We start from the raw sequence: 16,431 nt of genomic DNA, 5'->3' as shown, positions 1-16,431 counted from the left end.
TCAAGTTGGTCAGGCAAGACTTCCCCTTAACAAAACCATGCTGTGTCTGAGCTATAACTGAAGTCTTGTCTAAATGATCCTGCAGTGCTTTAACCAGTGCCTCCATTAATTTTCCTGGAACAGAAGTTAAGCTCACAGGTCTATAATTACTTGTGTCAGCCTTTGATCCTCCTTTGTGAATTGGGGTCACATTTGCACAATTCCAATCTATGGGTACCTCCCCTGAGTCCAAGTTATGTTATGGCTATGTTATAACCATTTAAGAAACGTTTTGGGGATCCCTCCTGTGTTGGGACCTGGGTGCATCTCATCCAGTGCAGTCACTTCCTGTGATCATTGATGAAAATGGCAAAAACTTGGCTGAAATGCAGCACATTTACAAATCTTGTGTTAAAATTAAGCATTGTATATTCAAGATCTGATCAGGATTAGTGTATACAACCAATTGAATCATTAGTTTTTGAATTTGACAGGCAGCCAGAATGAAGATCATGAATACAAGCATTGTATTCTTGATCTGATCATGATCATTGTATACAACCAATTGAATCACTGGTTTTTAAATTTGAAAGGCAGCCAGAGTGAAGATCATCTTTGATAAATCTTTGTCAGTAGTTCATAAACTTTGTGAGCCCCTGAAAGGTCTCCAGATGACACATAGCATTTCTTCTGAAAGGTATTTTTAACATTTTGTACGTTTTGTTGTACTTTTCTTTAAATTGGAACAAAATAGAATGCAAATTTTCCATTCAGCAAATTCACTCATTTTAAAATGTAACTCAATGCATAAAACATGTTCTGTTCAACACAGTAATTCAAAGTTATTGCAGATAAATTCAAGCATTATTATGTCTAGATGAGGAATTGAACACGTGACAGGGCACAACTAGCTACAATGCTGCACTTTCAAGATACAAAGTCAATCCTAAAAATTTTTGATCATACCTCTTATACTGTAATTTACACAACCCTGGATCCTTTTTAGTAATAGTATTATCAAATCATTCAAGGAGCAAGCTTATACAAGCTAAACAAAAAAAACTTTTACTCTTTTCATTTGTCCATTCCTTCTTTAAACTTATTCAAACTACCCACTTCCATAATACTATATGGAAGTTTATTCCAACAATCATAATTACTATCTGCATGAAGGCAGTTTTTACACATCTGTTCTACTATTCTTTTTCATTTTATGTTCCCTTTTATGTGTGCCATCTTAGAAATATCAAAGGTGCCACCAGCATTTACTTTACTTAACCCTTTAATCCTTAAAAACACTTCAATTAGGTTTCATTTAGTCTAGTTTCTAGAGACTGCAATTTACAGAACCCCTAGTCTTTCTCAGTAATCATTTTGTTACCCCAGCTAATTTTTTTGCTCTTACTTGCACCCTTTTCAGCAGATCTTCGTCCTTAAGAAGGATGTAGAAAAGTCTTCTACATTTTTTGCAGAGCCCATAGTATGTTAGTGCACCTAAGATATTTCCATTTAAAGCATGCTCCCAGTTCACCATCAAAACTCCTGTAATAAACAGCTTCTAGAGCACCTGCTTGTTACAATGGATGCAATGCTGTGTTTATTCTTTTGACTGAGAATATAATAACCTTAGAATATTAAAAAAAAAGTATCTCAGTTTAATTTTTTAACTACAGTATATGTAGTTAAACATATTTGATTAAACTTGACATTACTGGAGAGTAGTTAACCTCTTGGTCTGCTCTCTAAAGGTTATTGATGTGTGAAACATAAAGCTCAAACCTTGCACTCTGTTTCTAGTAGCTTTGAGTACAACACTGGCTCTGTATTTTTCAAACTATTTTAATATAAGTAAATTTTATATTTTTAAGGTTTTTTCTATTTAGTTTTTCTTAAGCATATTAAACAAAATTCAATGGTTTTATGATTTATATATTTTTTAATGTTTTAGGAACAGATGAGCATAGCCAGATGCACAAGTAAGTCTATATTGTTATAATTATTAACTTAAATTGATAGTACAGTAAAATTCTGTTATAAAATTCTGTTGTGATGAAAATTTCACTTAATGGAAAATATTTCTAGGCCCTGACTCTTGCTATTTGTGCTTTTAAATCTCATTTGAACGAAAGTTTGATTCAGAGTGTGACCTCAACTACACTCTGAGTGAAAGTTTGCAATAGTTTCCTTCCAATTTGTAATGGGATTTGAACCTCAGATCTAAATAGGTGCTGAGTGTTAAAAACTAATATACTGCTCATGCAGGATAATATTACAGTGTATAAAAGGATGGTTAAATGGTAGAAGACAGTATGGTTTTAGCTCTTAATGGACCAGCAGTATATGAAATCTAAAACCATGGGATAAAATGGATTTGGTGCTATTTCATTTTGTCCATCTCTTCCAAAAATCTCTTCAGTAACCCCTGTTTAAATTTGTTCAGACTACCCACTTCCACAACAACAGGTCAAAATTTGTTCAACAATCAGTTATTCTCTGGCTGAAAGCAAATTTTTGCATATCTATCATCTTTTTCCAATTTAAATGTATGTCTTCGTGTGTGTGTGTCATCCGAGAAAGAGAGAGAGAGAGAGAGAGAGAGAGAGAGAGAGAGAGAATGCTATCAGAACTTAGTTTACTCAATCCATTTAAAGCCTTAAACACTTCAATCAGGTCCTCTCACAGGTATACCTAGTTTCCAGGTCCTGCAAAACTTAAGCCTTTCTTGGTAAGAGTACCCTTTTATTCACTTGACTAATTTTGTTGCTATTCTCTACACCTATTCAACGGATTCACATCCTTCATAAAATGTGGTTTCCGAACTTATATGCAATACTTTAGATGTGGTTGAACCACTGCTTTATATAATAGGATAATTGCCTCCTTGTCCCTGCTGGTAAAATTTCTGTATATCGTCAACAGGACCTCATGAGTTGGCCTAGAACTTTATGTTGGACAGTAATTACCCCTTGGTCAGTCTTTTTTCATTCTTCACTTGAATGCAGTAGTACCCAATTGCCATGTTATTCTGGTATTACTGCTAGCCAAATTCGGTCATCTTGCATATTTCCTGAATTAAACCTGAATTTCCAGTTCACATTACATGAATTATACTGAGACATAGTCATCATTAGAAACTTTCAAGTGGTGTTTCCTTTTTATGATATCAATAAAGAATATTTTCTAATTGTAGTCAGTTATTTTTTACAGCACACAAAATTTGTTGTATTTTTATTTCAGCTTATTTTTGATATGTAATCCAGAAAAGATTTTCATCACTGGTGTAGACTATACAAGTTTCCATTAGGTGGTATTATTGTGCTATTGCAAACTTGAGATTATATGATATGTGGGGTTGAACATCATTGCAGCTAGTCCACATGGTACATCCATTAAGTTTTTATTGTTCTCAAATGGCAGGCATTTTCCAGCAGAACAGCACATCATGCCACTACTGAGATAGAAATGTGATTGTAGTTTGAGAAATATTCAGCAGACTGTCTCTCTCTCTCTCTCTCTCATCAACCCAATTCAACATTTATGAGATGAATTCAAAAGGCTGTCTGCCATAGTATTACAGTTATGGTTATGAAGCTGAAAATTAGTAAAAGTACTCCAAAATATTTTTATCACTGGAGTGACCAAAGTGTTCCCAAGACAACAGTTGAAAATAGAAACACGTACAATTTTTAAATTATGGGATGTTCTGCAGGTATCATGGCAGATCATACTCCAGATAGTTTGTCTTCTCATGGAAACCATTCTACAGTAGGTTAAGGCCAATCTGAGACATAAGGTGGTTGAATATGTTAGGTGTTTTTATTTCATATAAAGGCAGTATATATAGTTTTGTATGAATAATAAAATTTTTAAGCTGTTAACTCTTATTTTATGACATTTTATTTTGTAGATTAAATATTTCGGAAAAATTGGAAGGTGACATAAAACAGGTAAAATAAAACATTTATTTATTATGAAATGTAAGTATGATTTATGATATTCTGATAGAACTTGTAGTTTTATTCATATAATTTATTATGAGTATAATCTTTATTCTCTTTGCAATAGTTGATCTTTAGGTTTAAAAATCTAACTGTGATGGTGATTGCAGTTGAGTTTTATGACAAATGCCCATCCTAATGCTAACCACAGATAAACTGTGGAATTGATTTACTCTGATTTACATGGATAATTATCCAGATATTACTTAAGTACAATGATTAGAGCTATCTGAGTTCCCCCCCTTTGGAAAATTTTTATCAGGATGGGAGTCCAATGTTGATTATGAAAGGAATGTAAAAGTATTAATATCTGAATGCTTAAGTTGTAAGATCTTATCTTTTTTTTTAAATTAATTATAAATATATCAAAGTTATGGAAAATTGCATGATTGGTAGGTGTATATGTACAGAATGGTAAATTATATGTTTAGATAAAATTAAATTGCTGGATGTCTACATGTTTCACTTTTATGATAGTATTTTTTTCTTTGTGTATGTTTATGTGCATGCACACACACACACACATGCACACAAGCTAGGGTGTTTGTACACACATATGCACCTGTTTTACACAACACATCCCTTCATAAAATTATTCTCTTTTTAAATTAACATGACTCCAGTTTCAAACTTCATGTCATGATAACATTATATAGATAATTTTTAAATTCCCTTCAATACGACCAACTGATGATGTTACCAACTACAAATTCTAAATGGAAAGCATTCAGGAAAGTAATCATAGAAGCTAATAAACTTTTTATATCCAATAAGAGATATTGTTCCAGGTTTAGACCTAAATGGATGTCAGGTGAACTGATGAGACTAGTGGCAGAAAAGAAAAATGCATGCATCAAGGAGAAATTTTGTGCTGATAATAACAGCTATTATAATTTTCTCATAAAGTAGAAAGCTTACACATTTCCAATAAATATGCTTAGATGAATATGATTTTCTCTGATAGCAATACATTCTGATCTAACTTGTGACATTTTTCAGTATGGTACTATCCAAATAATCATCAGTTCATGTGCAGTTATATTATTAATTCCCATGTGAATGTGAGGACTAATGATATGAGTAGTGGGTGTTCTCTTTATTCCCCTTCCCCCTTAAAATCTGACAATTTATTGGTAATATCAACAAACTGTTGCCTCCCAACAGGCGCCTCTGTAGCCAGGTGGGAAGGATCAGCAGTGCGTAGCACACGCTTCTTGATTAGACCAGGGTTCGAGCCTATCACCACCAAATACGGAGGATGCGGAAAGGTCAGGGAATGACCACCGTATATCCCGGAGCAATATGGCCTTAGTTGCTAATGCTCCTAAAAACAAAACAACAGCCTCCCAGCAGACACACTCTGGTTCTAGCCCACTTATCCATATTATAAAAAAAGTTACTCCTTTCCTGACAATGGAATCTCTCAAGAAAACTAAATCTTCTTGAACCAGAGAGTATGCACTTGACAATTCTGTTTTAGAGCCTGAATCAGTTGCCAGGTTGCTAGATACTTGAGTCCCTGATGAGTCCTAAGAATCCACCCATTTCTTCACTAACTCAGTTTTTCATCTAGTAATTTCCTTTGCCTCTGGGCAGTAAGGGAGCCCCCATTAAAAACATGTAGAGGATACAGCTGTTGATGATATTCCAGATTATCACATCATTGCCATCCTACAACCCTCTTTTCCTGTTGGGTTGTCAAAGAGATCTGACTGCAGGCTGAATTGAACCTTATCAGAGAGATTGCAAGCCTGTTGCTTTATGTTCGAAGTGACATGTTGAAAGCACCAACTGAGATGGATTCTTTAGTGGGAAGTTTATATACAAAATTAAATAAAACTTCATACCACTTCTTGATGCTGCTACAGTTATATTGAGAGACAGTTGGCATGATGTCATCTTTTATCTTACCATTAGAACAAGAGACTGATCATTTTCAGATAGGTAATATGTAGCTGGCTTTGTGATAGTCTCTTGGCAGTGGTATCTTTTCTTTTTTTTCCAAAACATATTTTTCAACTTATTGGCCCACCTTTGACTTTTTTGCTTCAGATTTTCATATATTAGTCAAAATCAATGTTTCTCTACATTTTTTTTTTTTTTTTTTTTTATAAAGTATCCCTATTTCAAAAAAATATATTATAAGTATCCTCACACTCTAATATATATATATATATTAATAGATTTGATAATAGGGAGCTATTAAGTGCTCAATAATTCCTATATTCTATTATATTATGAAAACAACGGGGATTACCTTTATTTTTGATATAGGATGCTTCTTTTCCAACCAACTCTCCTAGTCCAATGTGCTAACAATTCTTTGTGAAGACGATATAAATTTTACAAAAAAATGTGAAACATCTTCCCCACTGTCAGAACAGTAGTGTTTAGATCTCTCAGTCTCAATATTGAGCGCTCAACCCAACTTCTGTCTTCAAACACCATACCTCTGCCAGCAAGAAAACCATTACGTAGATTGACATTAAAATTTAAAGGTCTAAAAAAGCTTAATAAATATGGAACAATCAATCTTCGTTTCTGTAGATTGACATTAAAATTAAAATTTAGGGGTCTAAAAAGCTTAATGAATATGGGGTGATTATTCTCTTCATTCCTTTCTCTTCACACACCGAGGGGTCTGAACACTACTGTTCTGACAGTAGGGAAGATGTTTCAAATTTTTTGTAAAATTTATATCGCCTTCACAAAGAATTGTTAGCACGTTGGACTAGGAGAGTTGGTTGGAAAAGAAGCATCCTATATCAAAAATAAAGGTAATTCCTGTTATTTTCATAATATATATTTTAAGTAATGCAGTTTCTTTCTGTTATTCAATTGCATAACTTTTGGAAGAAAACTGAATTTTTATTTTTAATTTTACAGCACTTTATTATTTTTGTACTTTTAAAACACTCAAATAAGGTTTATGGGATGGAAACTAAAGAAAAATTTTCTTACACTTGTTTTAAGTTTTTTCATCCTTTAAAACTGCATATTTATATGTTATTAAACAATCAACAATTTCAGAAGAAATGACAAGGAAATATTTTGACCTCCAACTAATAGTATACTGAAGACACAAGGCACAGCACTCAGCAACATATCTGTGAAGATTAAAGGTGAATATAAGCTGAGAAACCTGGCCCTCTTGAAGCTGCCTCCCATTGCATCAATTTATTTATATGAGCCTAGTATTTGTGCTTTGATGGAATTAAATACAAAATTAAGAAATCCCACATCTCCAGAAAGTGATTTAATTGTGACCCCCAACATTGCACTAAGTTTCTTTAAATTTTAAGCAGCTTAATTGTAACTTGTTGGAAAAAAATTGCCTATATTTATCATACATACAAGATTGTGCAAATAGTATAAACAAAAAAACTATATGAACATAAAATAAGTCCATTTTTTTATTCATACATATATTGTACATATATATGCATATATTTTTATACAAACATTGGTGAATAAATGATGAATAAAATTTTAAGAAAATTATAATTTAATAGAAAATTTGTGCTGTTTTAGATGAAAACATATTTTCAATAACCCACACTCAATTGAGGGTGACAATTAAATCATTTTCTTGAGATGTAGGATTTCTTAATTTTATATTTAATTCCATCAAAGCAGAAAAACTTGGCTCGTATAAATAGATTGATGCAAATGGGAGGGAGTTCCGAGAAGGCCAGGTTGCTCAGTTTATATTCACCGTTTATCTTCATAGAAATGTTGGTTAGTCCTATGCCTTGCATCTTCAGTATACTATTAGTCAAAGCTCATTATATTGCCCTGTTATTCCTTCTGGTTGCTTAATAACATAATTATGCAGTTTTAAAGGATAAAAACTTAACACAAGCTTAATGAAATTTTTCTTTAGTTTCTACTCCATGAACCTTATTTGAATGTTTTAAAAGTACAAAACTAATAAAGTACTATAAAATTAAAAACAAAAATTTAGTTTTCTTAAAGTTTCAGTTATGTGGTTGTGTACCCCCCTTCCCTCCAGATTTTTTTGCATACTTTTAGGGGTATGCATACCACTGGTTGAGAAACACTGTTCTAAGTGTTGGTAACTTGCCATTTACAGATGAAATCATGGGATTGGTGCCTTCATGAAGTGACAGTATTTAAAATTATGTGGTTGGTGACTGCCACCTTTTTCATAGGCTTTACAAATATGTTACAGTGCACATAGATCAATTTAAATTGGATGTCAGAATTTGCATATAATATTAAATATGGTAATATATTTTACTAATTTTCTGTTATAGTGAAAATATTGACAGAAAATGGTGTGTCACCTTATTTTTGTGTACTATATTTTGCAACTGAATGTTTCTAAAACATTAGGAAAGTTTTTCCAGGTTTCCAAATTGCATTATTTCAGAACAGTGATGCTCAGGCTTCTGCATTAGGTCTCATGCCATCAGGTTTTCGTCCATCCTATTTGGCCACATTCATAGTTCAAGGTATGATTATATAAATTCTGTAATTTTCATCTTAAAGTCTTTTACTATGTCTTTCTTAAATATCTTTTAATGCTTTTTTTTATGGAATAAGTATGATGATTATATGTACACTTTCTGCTATTATGCATAATTGTGTAATCCCTTCTTCATGCATACTTTAAATGAGGTCTTTTTTTTTACATTGGGATATATGCAAATCATAATTAATGAAAAAAATATATTTATAATACCATTTACAGAAAAATATCTTCCATCTATTTTACTTCAAGTTATTGTACCTGCATGCTATTAGAGAGTATAACTTTGCTTCTGAAATTTTGCCTCTTTCTTTATAAATTGTGACAAATAACATATTACTTTGCTAGTTTTAACATTAGTGTTGAACTGAACACTTATTTTGTCTTTTCAAGGCTGACATGTCACTGGAAGCAGCATATTATATGTTATGTTTGATAAATAAAGCAATAAATAAAGCTCTGTTTTTGATTGTTTGCCTTTTCCTTTATCAAGTGTGATAAAGGAAGAGGCAAACTTTTTTTTTTTTTTTGAAAAGACAAACTTTTATTTTGTTTTTTACAAGACTTATCAGTATACTGTATAGTAGTATCAGTGAAATAATATATTATTTGCCACATTTGATAAAAGAAATGAATCTTCAAAACTTGGTGCTGATTTTTGTTTGTAAATTTTTATTGTTGAATCTTTTCAGAATAAAGTAGGAATTTTTTTATAATGTGGTATTAAGTGTATTTAATTAACTCAAAGATCTACATTTTCATTCACTTCTTTATACATTTGATGCTGTTAACTGCAGTTCTTTGTATAGTTCATTCTGTGGTAGATGTGTGGCTTATGCCACACATCTACCACATATATGCCCTAAATTATCTATGCACATAATTAATTAATTAATCTGTGTCATTCCTTTTAGCTGTTGTGCTTAGTTTTTATTTGATATGTTTAGTTTTTATATTGCCACAGTTTGTTAATAGTTTGTTTTATTAATAGAATTTATAAACATTGTAAATTCTATTAATATTTTAATAAGATCTTTCTATCTTTCTGATATATTTTTAAATTAGCTTAAAAAATGGGTGATGGTAATTTTTATTCAACTTTTATTTCAAATATTTCAAAAAGTGTTTGTAGCTAGCAATTATTCTAATTCTATTATGAACCATATGATATCTGAATATTATTTTACATCCTAGATACAAGGTATACCACTAAAGCTTTCCTAATTCCAAAATTAAGTGCATCAGGTCTGACTTTTAAAGACATCAGCTGGGGTTCTTATACTGGTCAGGTAAAACACTACTTCAAACTTATAAATTTATAATTAAAATGATTTAATTTCTTTAAATAGTAAATAATTCCATTGTATCTAAGAACTGGTGTATTTAGAATTATAAAAAATAAAGCATATAATAATTATTTTTGTCTTTTAATAATTATTCTTATATCTTTATAGATCTGTCATAGCAGTATCAAATCTTTCGGGTTACCAGTTTGTCACCTGCATTTATGATAGTTTATTAACTAATAGTTTATGCATTAGCTATTTCTTATAATATTAATTAAACAGTATGTAAAGTCTGTTTTAAAATTTGGCCACAATCTGAAGATGTTAAGTTTTAAGGTATTATAATCAGACTCTAAATTTATTTGTAGAGTAGACCTTTACTTTAGTAAATGATTAGTAGCTAATGTAATTAAAGTAATTACTTTTGTAATTGATTACACTTTTATAATACTAAAGCAAATAATTATGTGAATATTATTATTGAAATATATATGTGTATATGTATTACATTATTAATTTTGAATGTTGACTGATAAACTATTTATCAGTGTTCTGGTTAATATATACTGTATTGAATTTGGTGTTTTTCTGTCTTTATATAAATATACAGAAAGCCTTTAATTAAAGTTAAAGGATAAGGAGGTGATTATCTCCTTGTATAAGGCAGTCATCAGGCCACACCTTGAATACTGCATACAGGTCTGGAGGCCTCATTTTAGGAAAGATGTTGAGCTACTAGAATGAGTACAGAGGAGGGCAACAAGATTAGTGAATGGAACAAAGGGTTGCTGTTATTACTAAGATAGGCTTAAGTTCTGCAAATTGCAGTGTCTGAAGACGAGGCATCTGCGAGGTGATCTGATTGAGGTGTATAAGACTTTGAATGGTTTAAGCAAGCTCAATGCTGATAGGATTCTTCCTTTTGTTCAGATTCCGCACCTGAGGGGCATAAATTCAAATTGAGGAAAGACAGTTGTAGAATAGAGATCTGCGGAAATTTGCCTTTAGCCAGTAGGTGGTTGATTGCTGGAACAAACTTCCATCTGTCGTTGTGGAAGTTGACAGCTTAAATAAATTCAGGGGTGAACTAGACAAACTTTTGGAGTGAATGGATGAATGAAACAAGAAGGGTTTTTTTTTTTGGCTGATACTATATAAGCTTGCTTCCTTGCATCATATGCCTCTACTAATGCCAATGCTAAAATTTATGAGTTGTTGGGAAACACAAAATTTGATTACAGTCATGTTTCCCATAGATATAGTATTATGTTAAAAAGTTTTTTTATTCTCTTCATTGATAATGGTAATTTCCAGGAAAACCGGCACTTTCTTCAAGAAATTTAAAGATGTTGCACATAATGACACAAAGCTAAATGGGTATGAATTTGGAAGGCACCTCCGTAGCCAGGTGGGGAGGAGCAGCAGTGTGTAGCACACGCTTCTTGATTAGACCGGGGTTCGAGCCCGTCACCACCAAATACGGACGATGCGGAAAGGTCAGGGAATGACCACCGCATATTCCCAGAGCAATATGGCCTTAGTTGCTAATGCTCCTAAAAACCAAACAACAACAAGGGTATGAATTTGGGTTACAAAAACCTATATGAATATTTAGTCACCATTGCATCCTGCAAAATGTACATTGTGGCATATGTTTTTTTGCTTCCAGTATTGTTGGAATGATATTGCTTTCAGTAGAATGATATTATGACGTAGCTGAGTGGTCAGGAGTGAGAGTTCATAGTACGCGTTCCTTGAGTAGACCAGGGTTCAAGTCCGTGACTACTAAATATGATAAATACAGTGGATTCTGGTTATTTGGGCCACCAGTTAATCGGGGCAGCCGTTTATTTGGGGCAAATCTTAAAAAAACAGAAACAAATCGAGAAAATAGCCAGGGTTTACTTCGCTTAATTGGGGCAGGAGGCCGCAGCACTGGAGATTACCCTATGATTGTCTCCGACTGTACCATGTGGTTCAGTCGAAATTCTGGAGGTCACAACCATAAAACAATAAAAACAATTAGCAGTCACCTGTTTATTGGGGTTTTCTGTTAGTGAAATCTATCATAAACGGACAGTAAACTCAATTTTACTGAATTTGCGATAATACCGACAGCTGGAGTTCTGTGGGTTATTATGGTGAAATGTGTTTACACTTCCATGGAATCTTCAATCATATAAAAAAATTAATTTTCAGATCTTCTCTTCATTCCTATTTTTAAAGCTTTGTAACTCGTTACTCCGTTTTCACTTGCGCGTATCGTGTTAACTGCAATTTTGTGTGTACCGTGTTCTTTGTTATTGATTGCTTATCTTTTTACTCTTTTAAATTTTAACCCCCACCCACAAATATCAGTGTACAGAAATGTCAACTTGTTCGAATGTACATATTACAGTACATATTAATTATTCCGATTATCACATATATTCTTCCGATTTTCACGTATCATTTAATTTTTTAATTGGTAAGGTAATAAAGGATAAATTTGTGCTCAATATATCTTTACTTTTATAGCCTGTGGATAATATTCCTCCTATTTTCTCTAATTAGAATCGCTGTTTAATAGAATTAAAATTCAATTCACAAACGTGATCACAATAACCGGCGCTTACTACACATCATATAGTGAACGGTACTTTACTATGGTGAGTTTGTCATAACGTGATTTCATTGTACAGTGAACTAATTGTAAAGGGGGAGTACATTGTATTTTTAACTATTTATGTGAAACTTTGGATAATTGATGCAGCCGCTTAATCGGGCCAAAATGCACTAGTCCCAATGTGTCCCAAATAATAGGAATGGACTGCATTTGTATTGCCAATTTATTATAAACTCTACTGACTTGGTTGTCGTGCCAGAGTATAAACAGAAAATTTTTTATATTATTTATTCTTATACTGAATCTCTCTCTCTCTCTCTTTTCTGTAATGAAATGTTTGAATGAAATGTTCTTCCAATAAAATAAGGCATGTTCACACTAACCTGTTTTCAAGATGTTGTAATTTCTGTGGTTGTTTTGATTTAGGTCACCTTAACTACTGTAATCTGACATCTGTCTCTGTGATTATTTTTTATGGGATTACCATAAACAGTTATAACATCATTATAACTGTTTTTATGACAGCTAACATATTACAGTGCCCTGTTAACAGTAAGCTCTGTATTTTTTATGGTGGCATATAGATTCAGTTATGCAACATGTATACAAGTGACCACATGCATTATCCCAGGACATAAAAGAATTATCGACATGCAGTTGAAGAGCTGATATTAAACATTAATAGTAGTTTTGATAATTTTCAAACAAGTTTGGTTAAAGTTCTTGAAATTGATAGCAAGAAAGACAAGCTTTTGCACTATTTCCTTCATTTTTCTATATTACCTGAATTTTCTGTATATCAGTAAAAGATATGATTAAGATAATAAATTATATGATTAAGATAGAAAAGTTAATGATTTCTTCATGACCTTGAATAAACAATAAACTGAAGTACTTTATAACTTCCCACTTGATTTTGCCATATCCTTTTGTTAATTGCCATTTGGAGTTATTTAAGCATTTGCTCTTGATATTTCAAGCAATTCCATTTGAGTATAGTATAATGGGCATTTTGTAATAGGCTACAATCTTGTGGTTTATTTTCCTTTTAGCACTTGAGTAGCCATTCAAAAGTAAGAAGGAAATTTCCTAGGGACTTATTGCATGTGATATATTTGCAGGATGTAGTGTTACATTTAATATGAAATATTTCATAGAGTAGTGAGTTATGTTCTTGGCAATGAATGATTAGTTATTATTGATGTTCTGTTTGTATTCATCCAAAACTGATTTTTATATCATTAATAATTTATTCCTTATTATTAATCTACATTCTGTTACCATTGAACTTCTTTGTGAATAATTTTATGAGACTCTATTGATACGTTGTTAAGCCTTCCCACTTGGTATTATATTAAGTTCTGGTTGTAATATTAAAATTGGAACCTTTCCATATAGTTTGCCAAATTTGGTATCACTTAATATTTATTTCTAGCTTTCAGATGACCTTGGAAACAGCATATTTATGCTAATTTCAAAGTCTGAAAAAATTAACGTGGAACTATTCTAAAATATCTCTTTGTGAAAAAATTATTTAAAAAATAAAGACATGAAGAAATGTCAAATTATCGTAAAATAATTTGACATTTGACAAAATCTTAAAATAATAAAATATTATTGTTCACGCTTTGATATTATTGACCACCAGGTCAGAAGAGTTTACAATAAATCATGAATACAATCATTAACTGTATTTAACAGTCACATGGGCTTGAACTATAATTCATTCAAAGAGCATGTGCTATTGCAATCTCACTCATGACTGCTTGGCTATGTCATCCAACCATAAAATATTGGTGTCTCTATTTCAAAAAAGAAGATTATAATGTTAAAGACAATAAGGATCAGGAAGAACCATTCCACTACAACTCCAGAAAACATCAGTAGGGAGCATGAGAAGATACTTTCCGATCATTGAGTGTGACTCAAAAAGATAGAGATGCTAAACATTTCATGTTTGCGCTATTCATAACAATTTAGATCTGAGAAAACACTGCAAAATCGTAGATTCTCAAATATTTTAATTAAAACCATTCTGGGATTGAAGTTTCCAAAACCATTATAGCTAATTTTGAAGGAGATGTAGTAAAGTTATTGGATCAGTTGTAACCATGGATGAAACTTGACTCTATTACTGTGATCCATGAAATTTAAATAGTCCACGGTGATGTTTAGGATCACCATGGCATAAAAAATTCAAAGCCTAGAGACTAACTAGCAATCATGATCGACTACAGGGAAAAAGGGTAAATCTATTAGGTGGATTGTTATTTCTCTTTACCAGAGGATTATTTGAAGGAAAAATTGGAAGTAAAAATAAGAAGGAAGTTCATGGATAGTGTCATGTTCCCCCCCCACCAGGACAATCTGCCAACCCATGGAGCTTAGTTATAGTAGGAATTACATCCATATTTTATAACATAAACAGGAAAAAGATGCCACTGCAGAAAAATGTATGTTAGCTTGTTTTGGAAAGGATCAGCTCTCAGAGCTTATACAACTATGCAAAAATTAAAGAAAACTGGATTTCTGTTGATCCAATACCCAGCTTACTCATTGAATTGACTCTCTCAGGTTATTCTTTTCCCTGCATCTGAAAAAACATTTGAAAAGAGCAGATTTCATATTGATATTGGCATCAATCATTACAGTGGTAGAAAGCTGGATTGCGGGGCAAGGCTCAGAATTTTTTTGAGTGGCCTGAAGAAAGGAATTAAAAAGTGATTTAGAATAAATGTACTGTTTCTGTTACTTAGCTCATTTCTTGTAAAGAAATGAGCTAGGATAAATGAAGTCCCTTGTACCTATGTGCATTTAGGGTAGAGAATGAAAGGGACTTGGGGGTGATTGTGCAGGCAGATATGAAGTTCTCTGAGCAGTGCAGACGGGCTTCAAGAGTAGCTCATGGAGTATTGTCAATGATATACAGGAATTTTTCCAGCAGGGATAAGGAGGTGATTATTCCATTGTATAAGGCAATGGTCAGGCCACACCTAGAGTACTGTATACAGGTCTGGAGGCCTCATTTCAAGAAGGATGTAGAGCTGCTGGAACGAGTACAGAGAAGGGCAACAAGATTAGTGAATGGAACAAAGGGGTGCTCTTACGAAGAAAGGCTTAAGTTTTGCAAATTACAGTGTCTGGAGACGAGGCACCAGCGAGGTGATCTGATAGAGGTGTATAAAGCCTTGAATGGTTTAAGCATGCTCAATGCTGATGGGATTCTTCCTCTAGCTCAGAAAAATCACCTGAGAGGGCATAAATTCAAATTGAGGAAAGACAGATGTAGGATAGACGTGCGGAAATTTGCCTTTAGCCAGCGGGTGGTTGGTTGGTGGAACAGACTGCCATCCCTTGTGGTGGAGGTTGATAGCCTAAATAAGTTTAAGGCTCAGCTGGACAGGTATTTTGAACGAACAGAGGGGTGAAGTGGAAGTGGGTTTTTTTTTTTTTTTTTTTTTGGCTGATGCTGCATAAGCTTGCTTTCTTGCATCAAATGCCTCTACTAATGCTAAAGCTAATGCTAATTTTCCATTTTGAAATGAACTACAGTACATATAACTTGCTGTCAGCACTGCACATTTAATACGGATAGCAATCAACTCAGCAGGTAAATAGAGAAAACCTTGTTCATTAGATTTTACCCTTTTAGGCTTCTGTACAAAAGTGTGATTCGGACAAGAAACAGCAGACAATATCCATATAAATTTCAATGTAAATCATTTAAGTGTGAAATAAAAAACACTGTATAACACAGCATTGCACTTTCATTTTGTAGTTAACTTAGAAAAATGCTTTCCAAAAACGTTCTTAGGAAAAGTGATTTCAGTAACAAAACTTTAAACTGATTAGCAGGTTTTTACTATGTTATTAGAGGGTTCTTTTTTTTTTTTTTTTTTATGATCTGTATTTATAATTTACAGACAGCAGAACTTCCGGTAATCTTTATTTGGATGATACAGGTTATTGGAAGAGATATAACACTTGCACAGAATATAACTGTCTTGTCATTGTAAATTTAGAAAAAAAATTCATATTTTCTGATTTGTATCAGTCTGTTTCAATTACTTT

At 32.6% G+C, this 16,431-nt stretch overlaps 1 protein-coding gene across 1 annotated transcript in view; it reads left to right on the top strand.

Annotated features, from left to right (window-relative positions):
* Nucleotides 1-16,431, top strand: part of LOC150085074 (nephrocystin-1-like) — a 108,022-nt gene that overhangs the window by 21,932 nt on the left and 69,659 nt on the right. Inside the window, exons 7-10 of the mRNA XM_090376455.1 lie at nucleotides 1,928-1,955; nucleotides 3,887-3,926; nucleotides 8,371-8,452; nucleotides 9,664-9,758. Of these exons, the coding sequence (XP_090232581.1) occupies nucleotides 1,928-1,955; nucleotides 3,887-3,926; nucleotides 8,371-8,452; nucleotides 9,664-9,758 (245 nt within the window). The remainder of the gene's footprint in view (nucleotides 1-1,927; nucleotides 1,956-3,886; nucleotides 3,927-8,370; nucleotides 8,453-9,663; nucleotides 9,759-16,431) is intronic.

Source organism: Mastigoproctus giganteus, chromosome 6 (genome assembly GCF_048544385.1).
Source record: "Mastigoproctus giganteus isolate SK-2022 chromosome 6, ASM4854438v1, whole genome shotgun sequence".
Taxonomy (NCBI): Eukaryota; Metazoa; Arthropoda; class Arachnida; order Uropygi; family Thelyphonidae; genus Mastigoproctus; species Mastigoproctus giganteus.
Note: the sequence above shows the minus strand (reverse complement) of the source record. Positions and strands in the feature narration are given on the sequence as shown.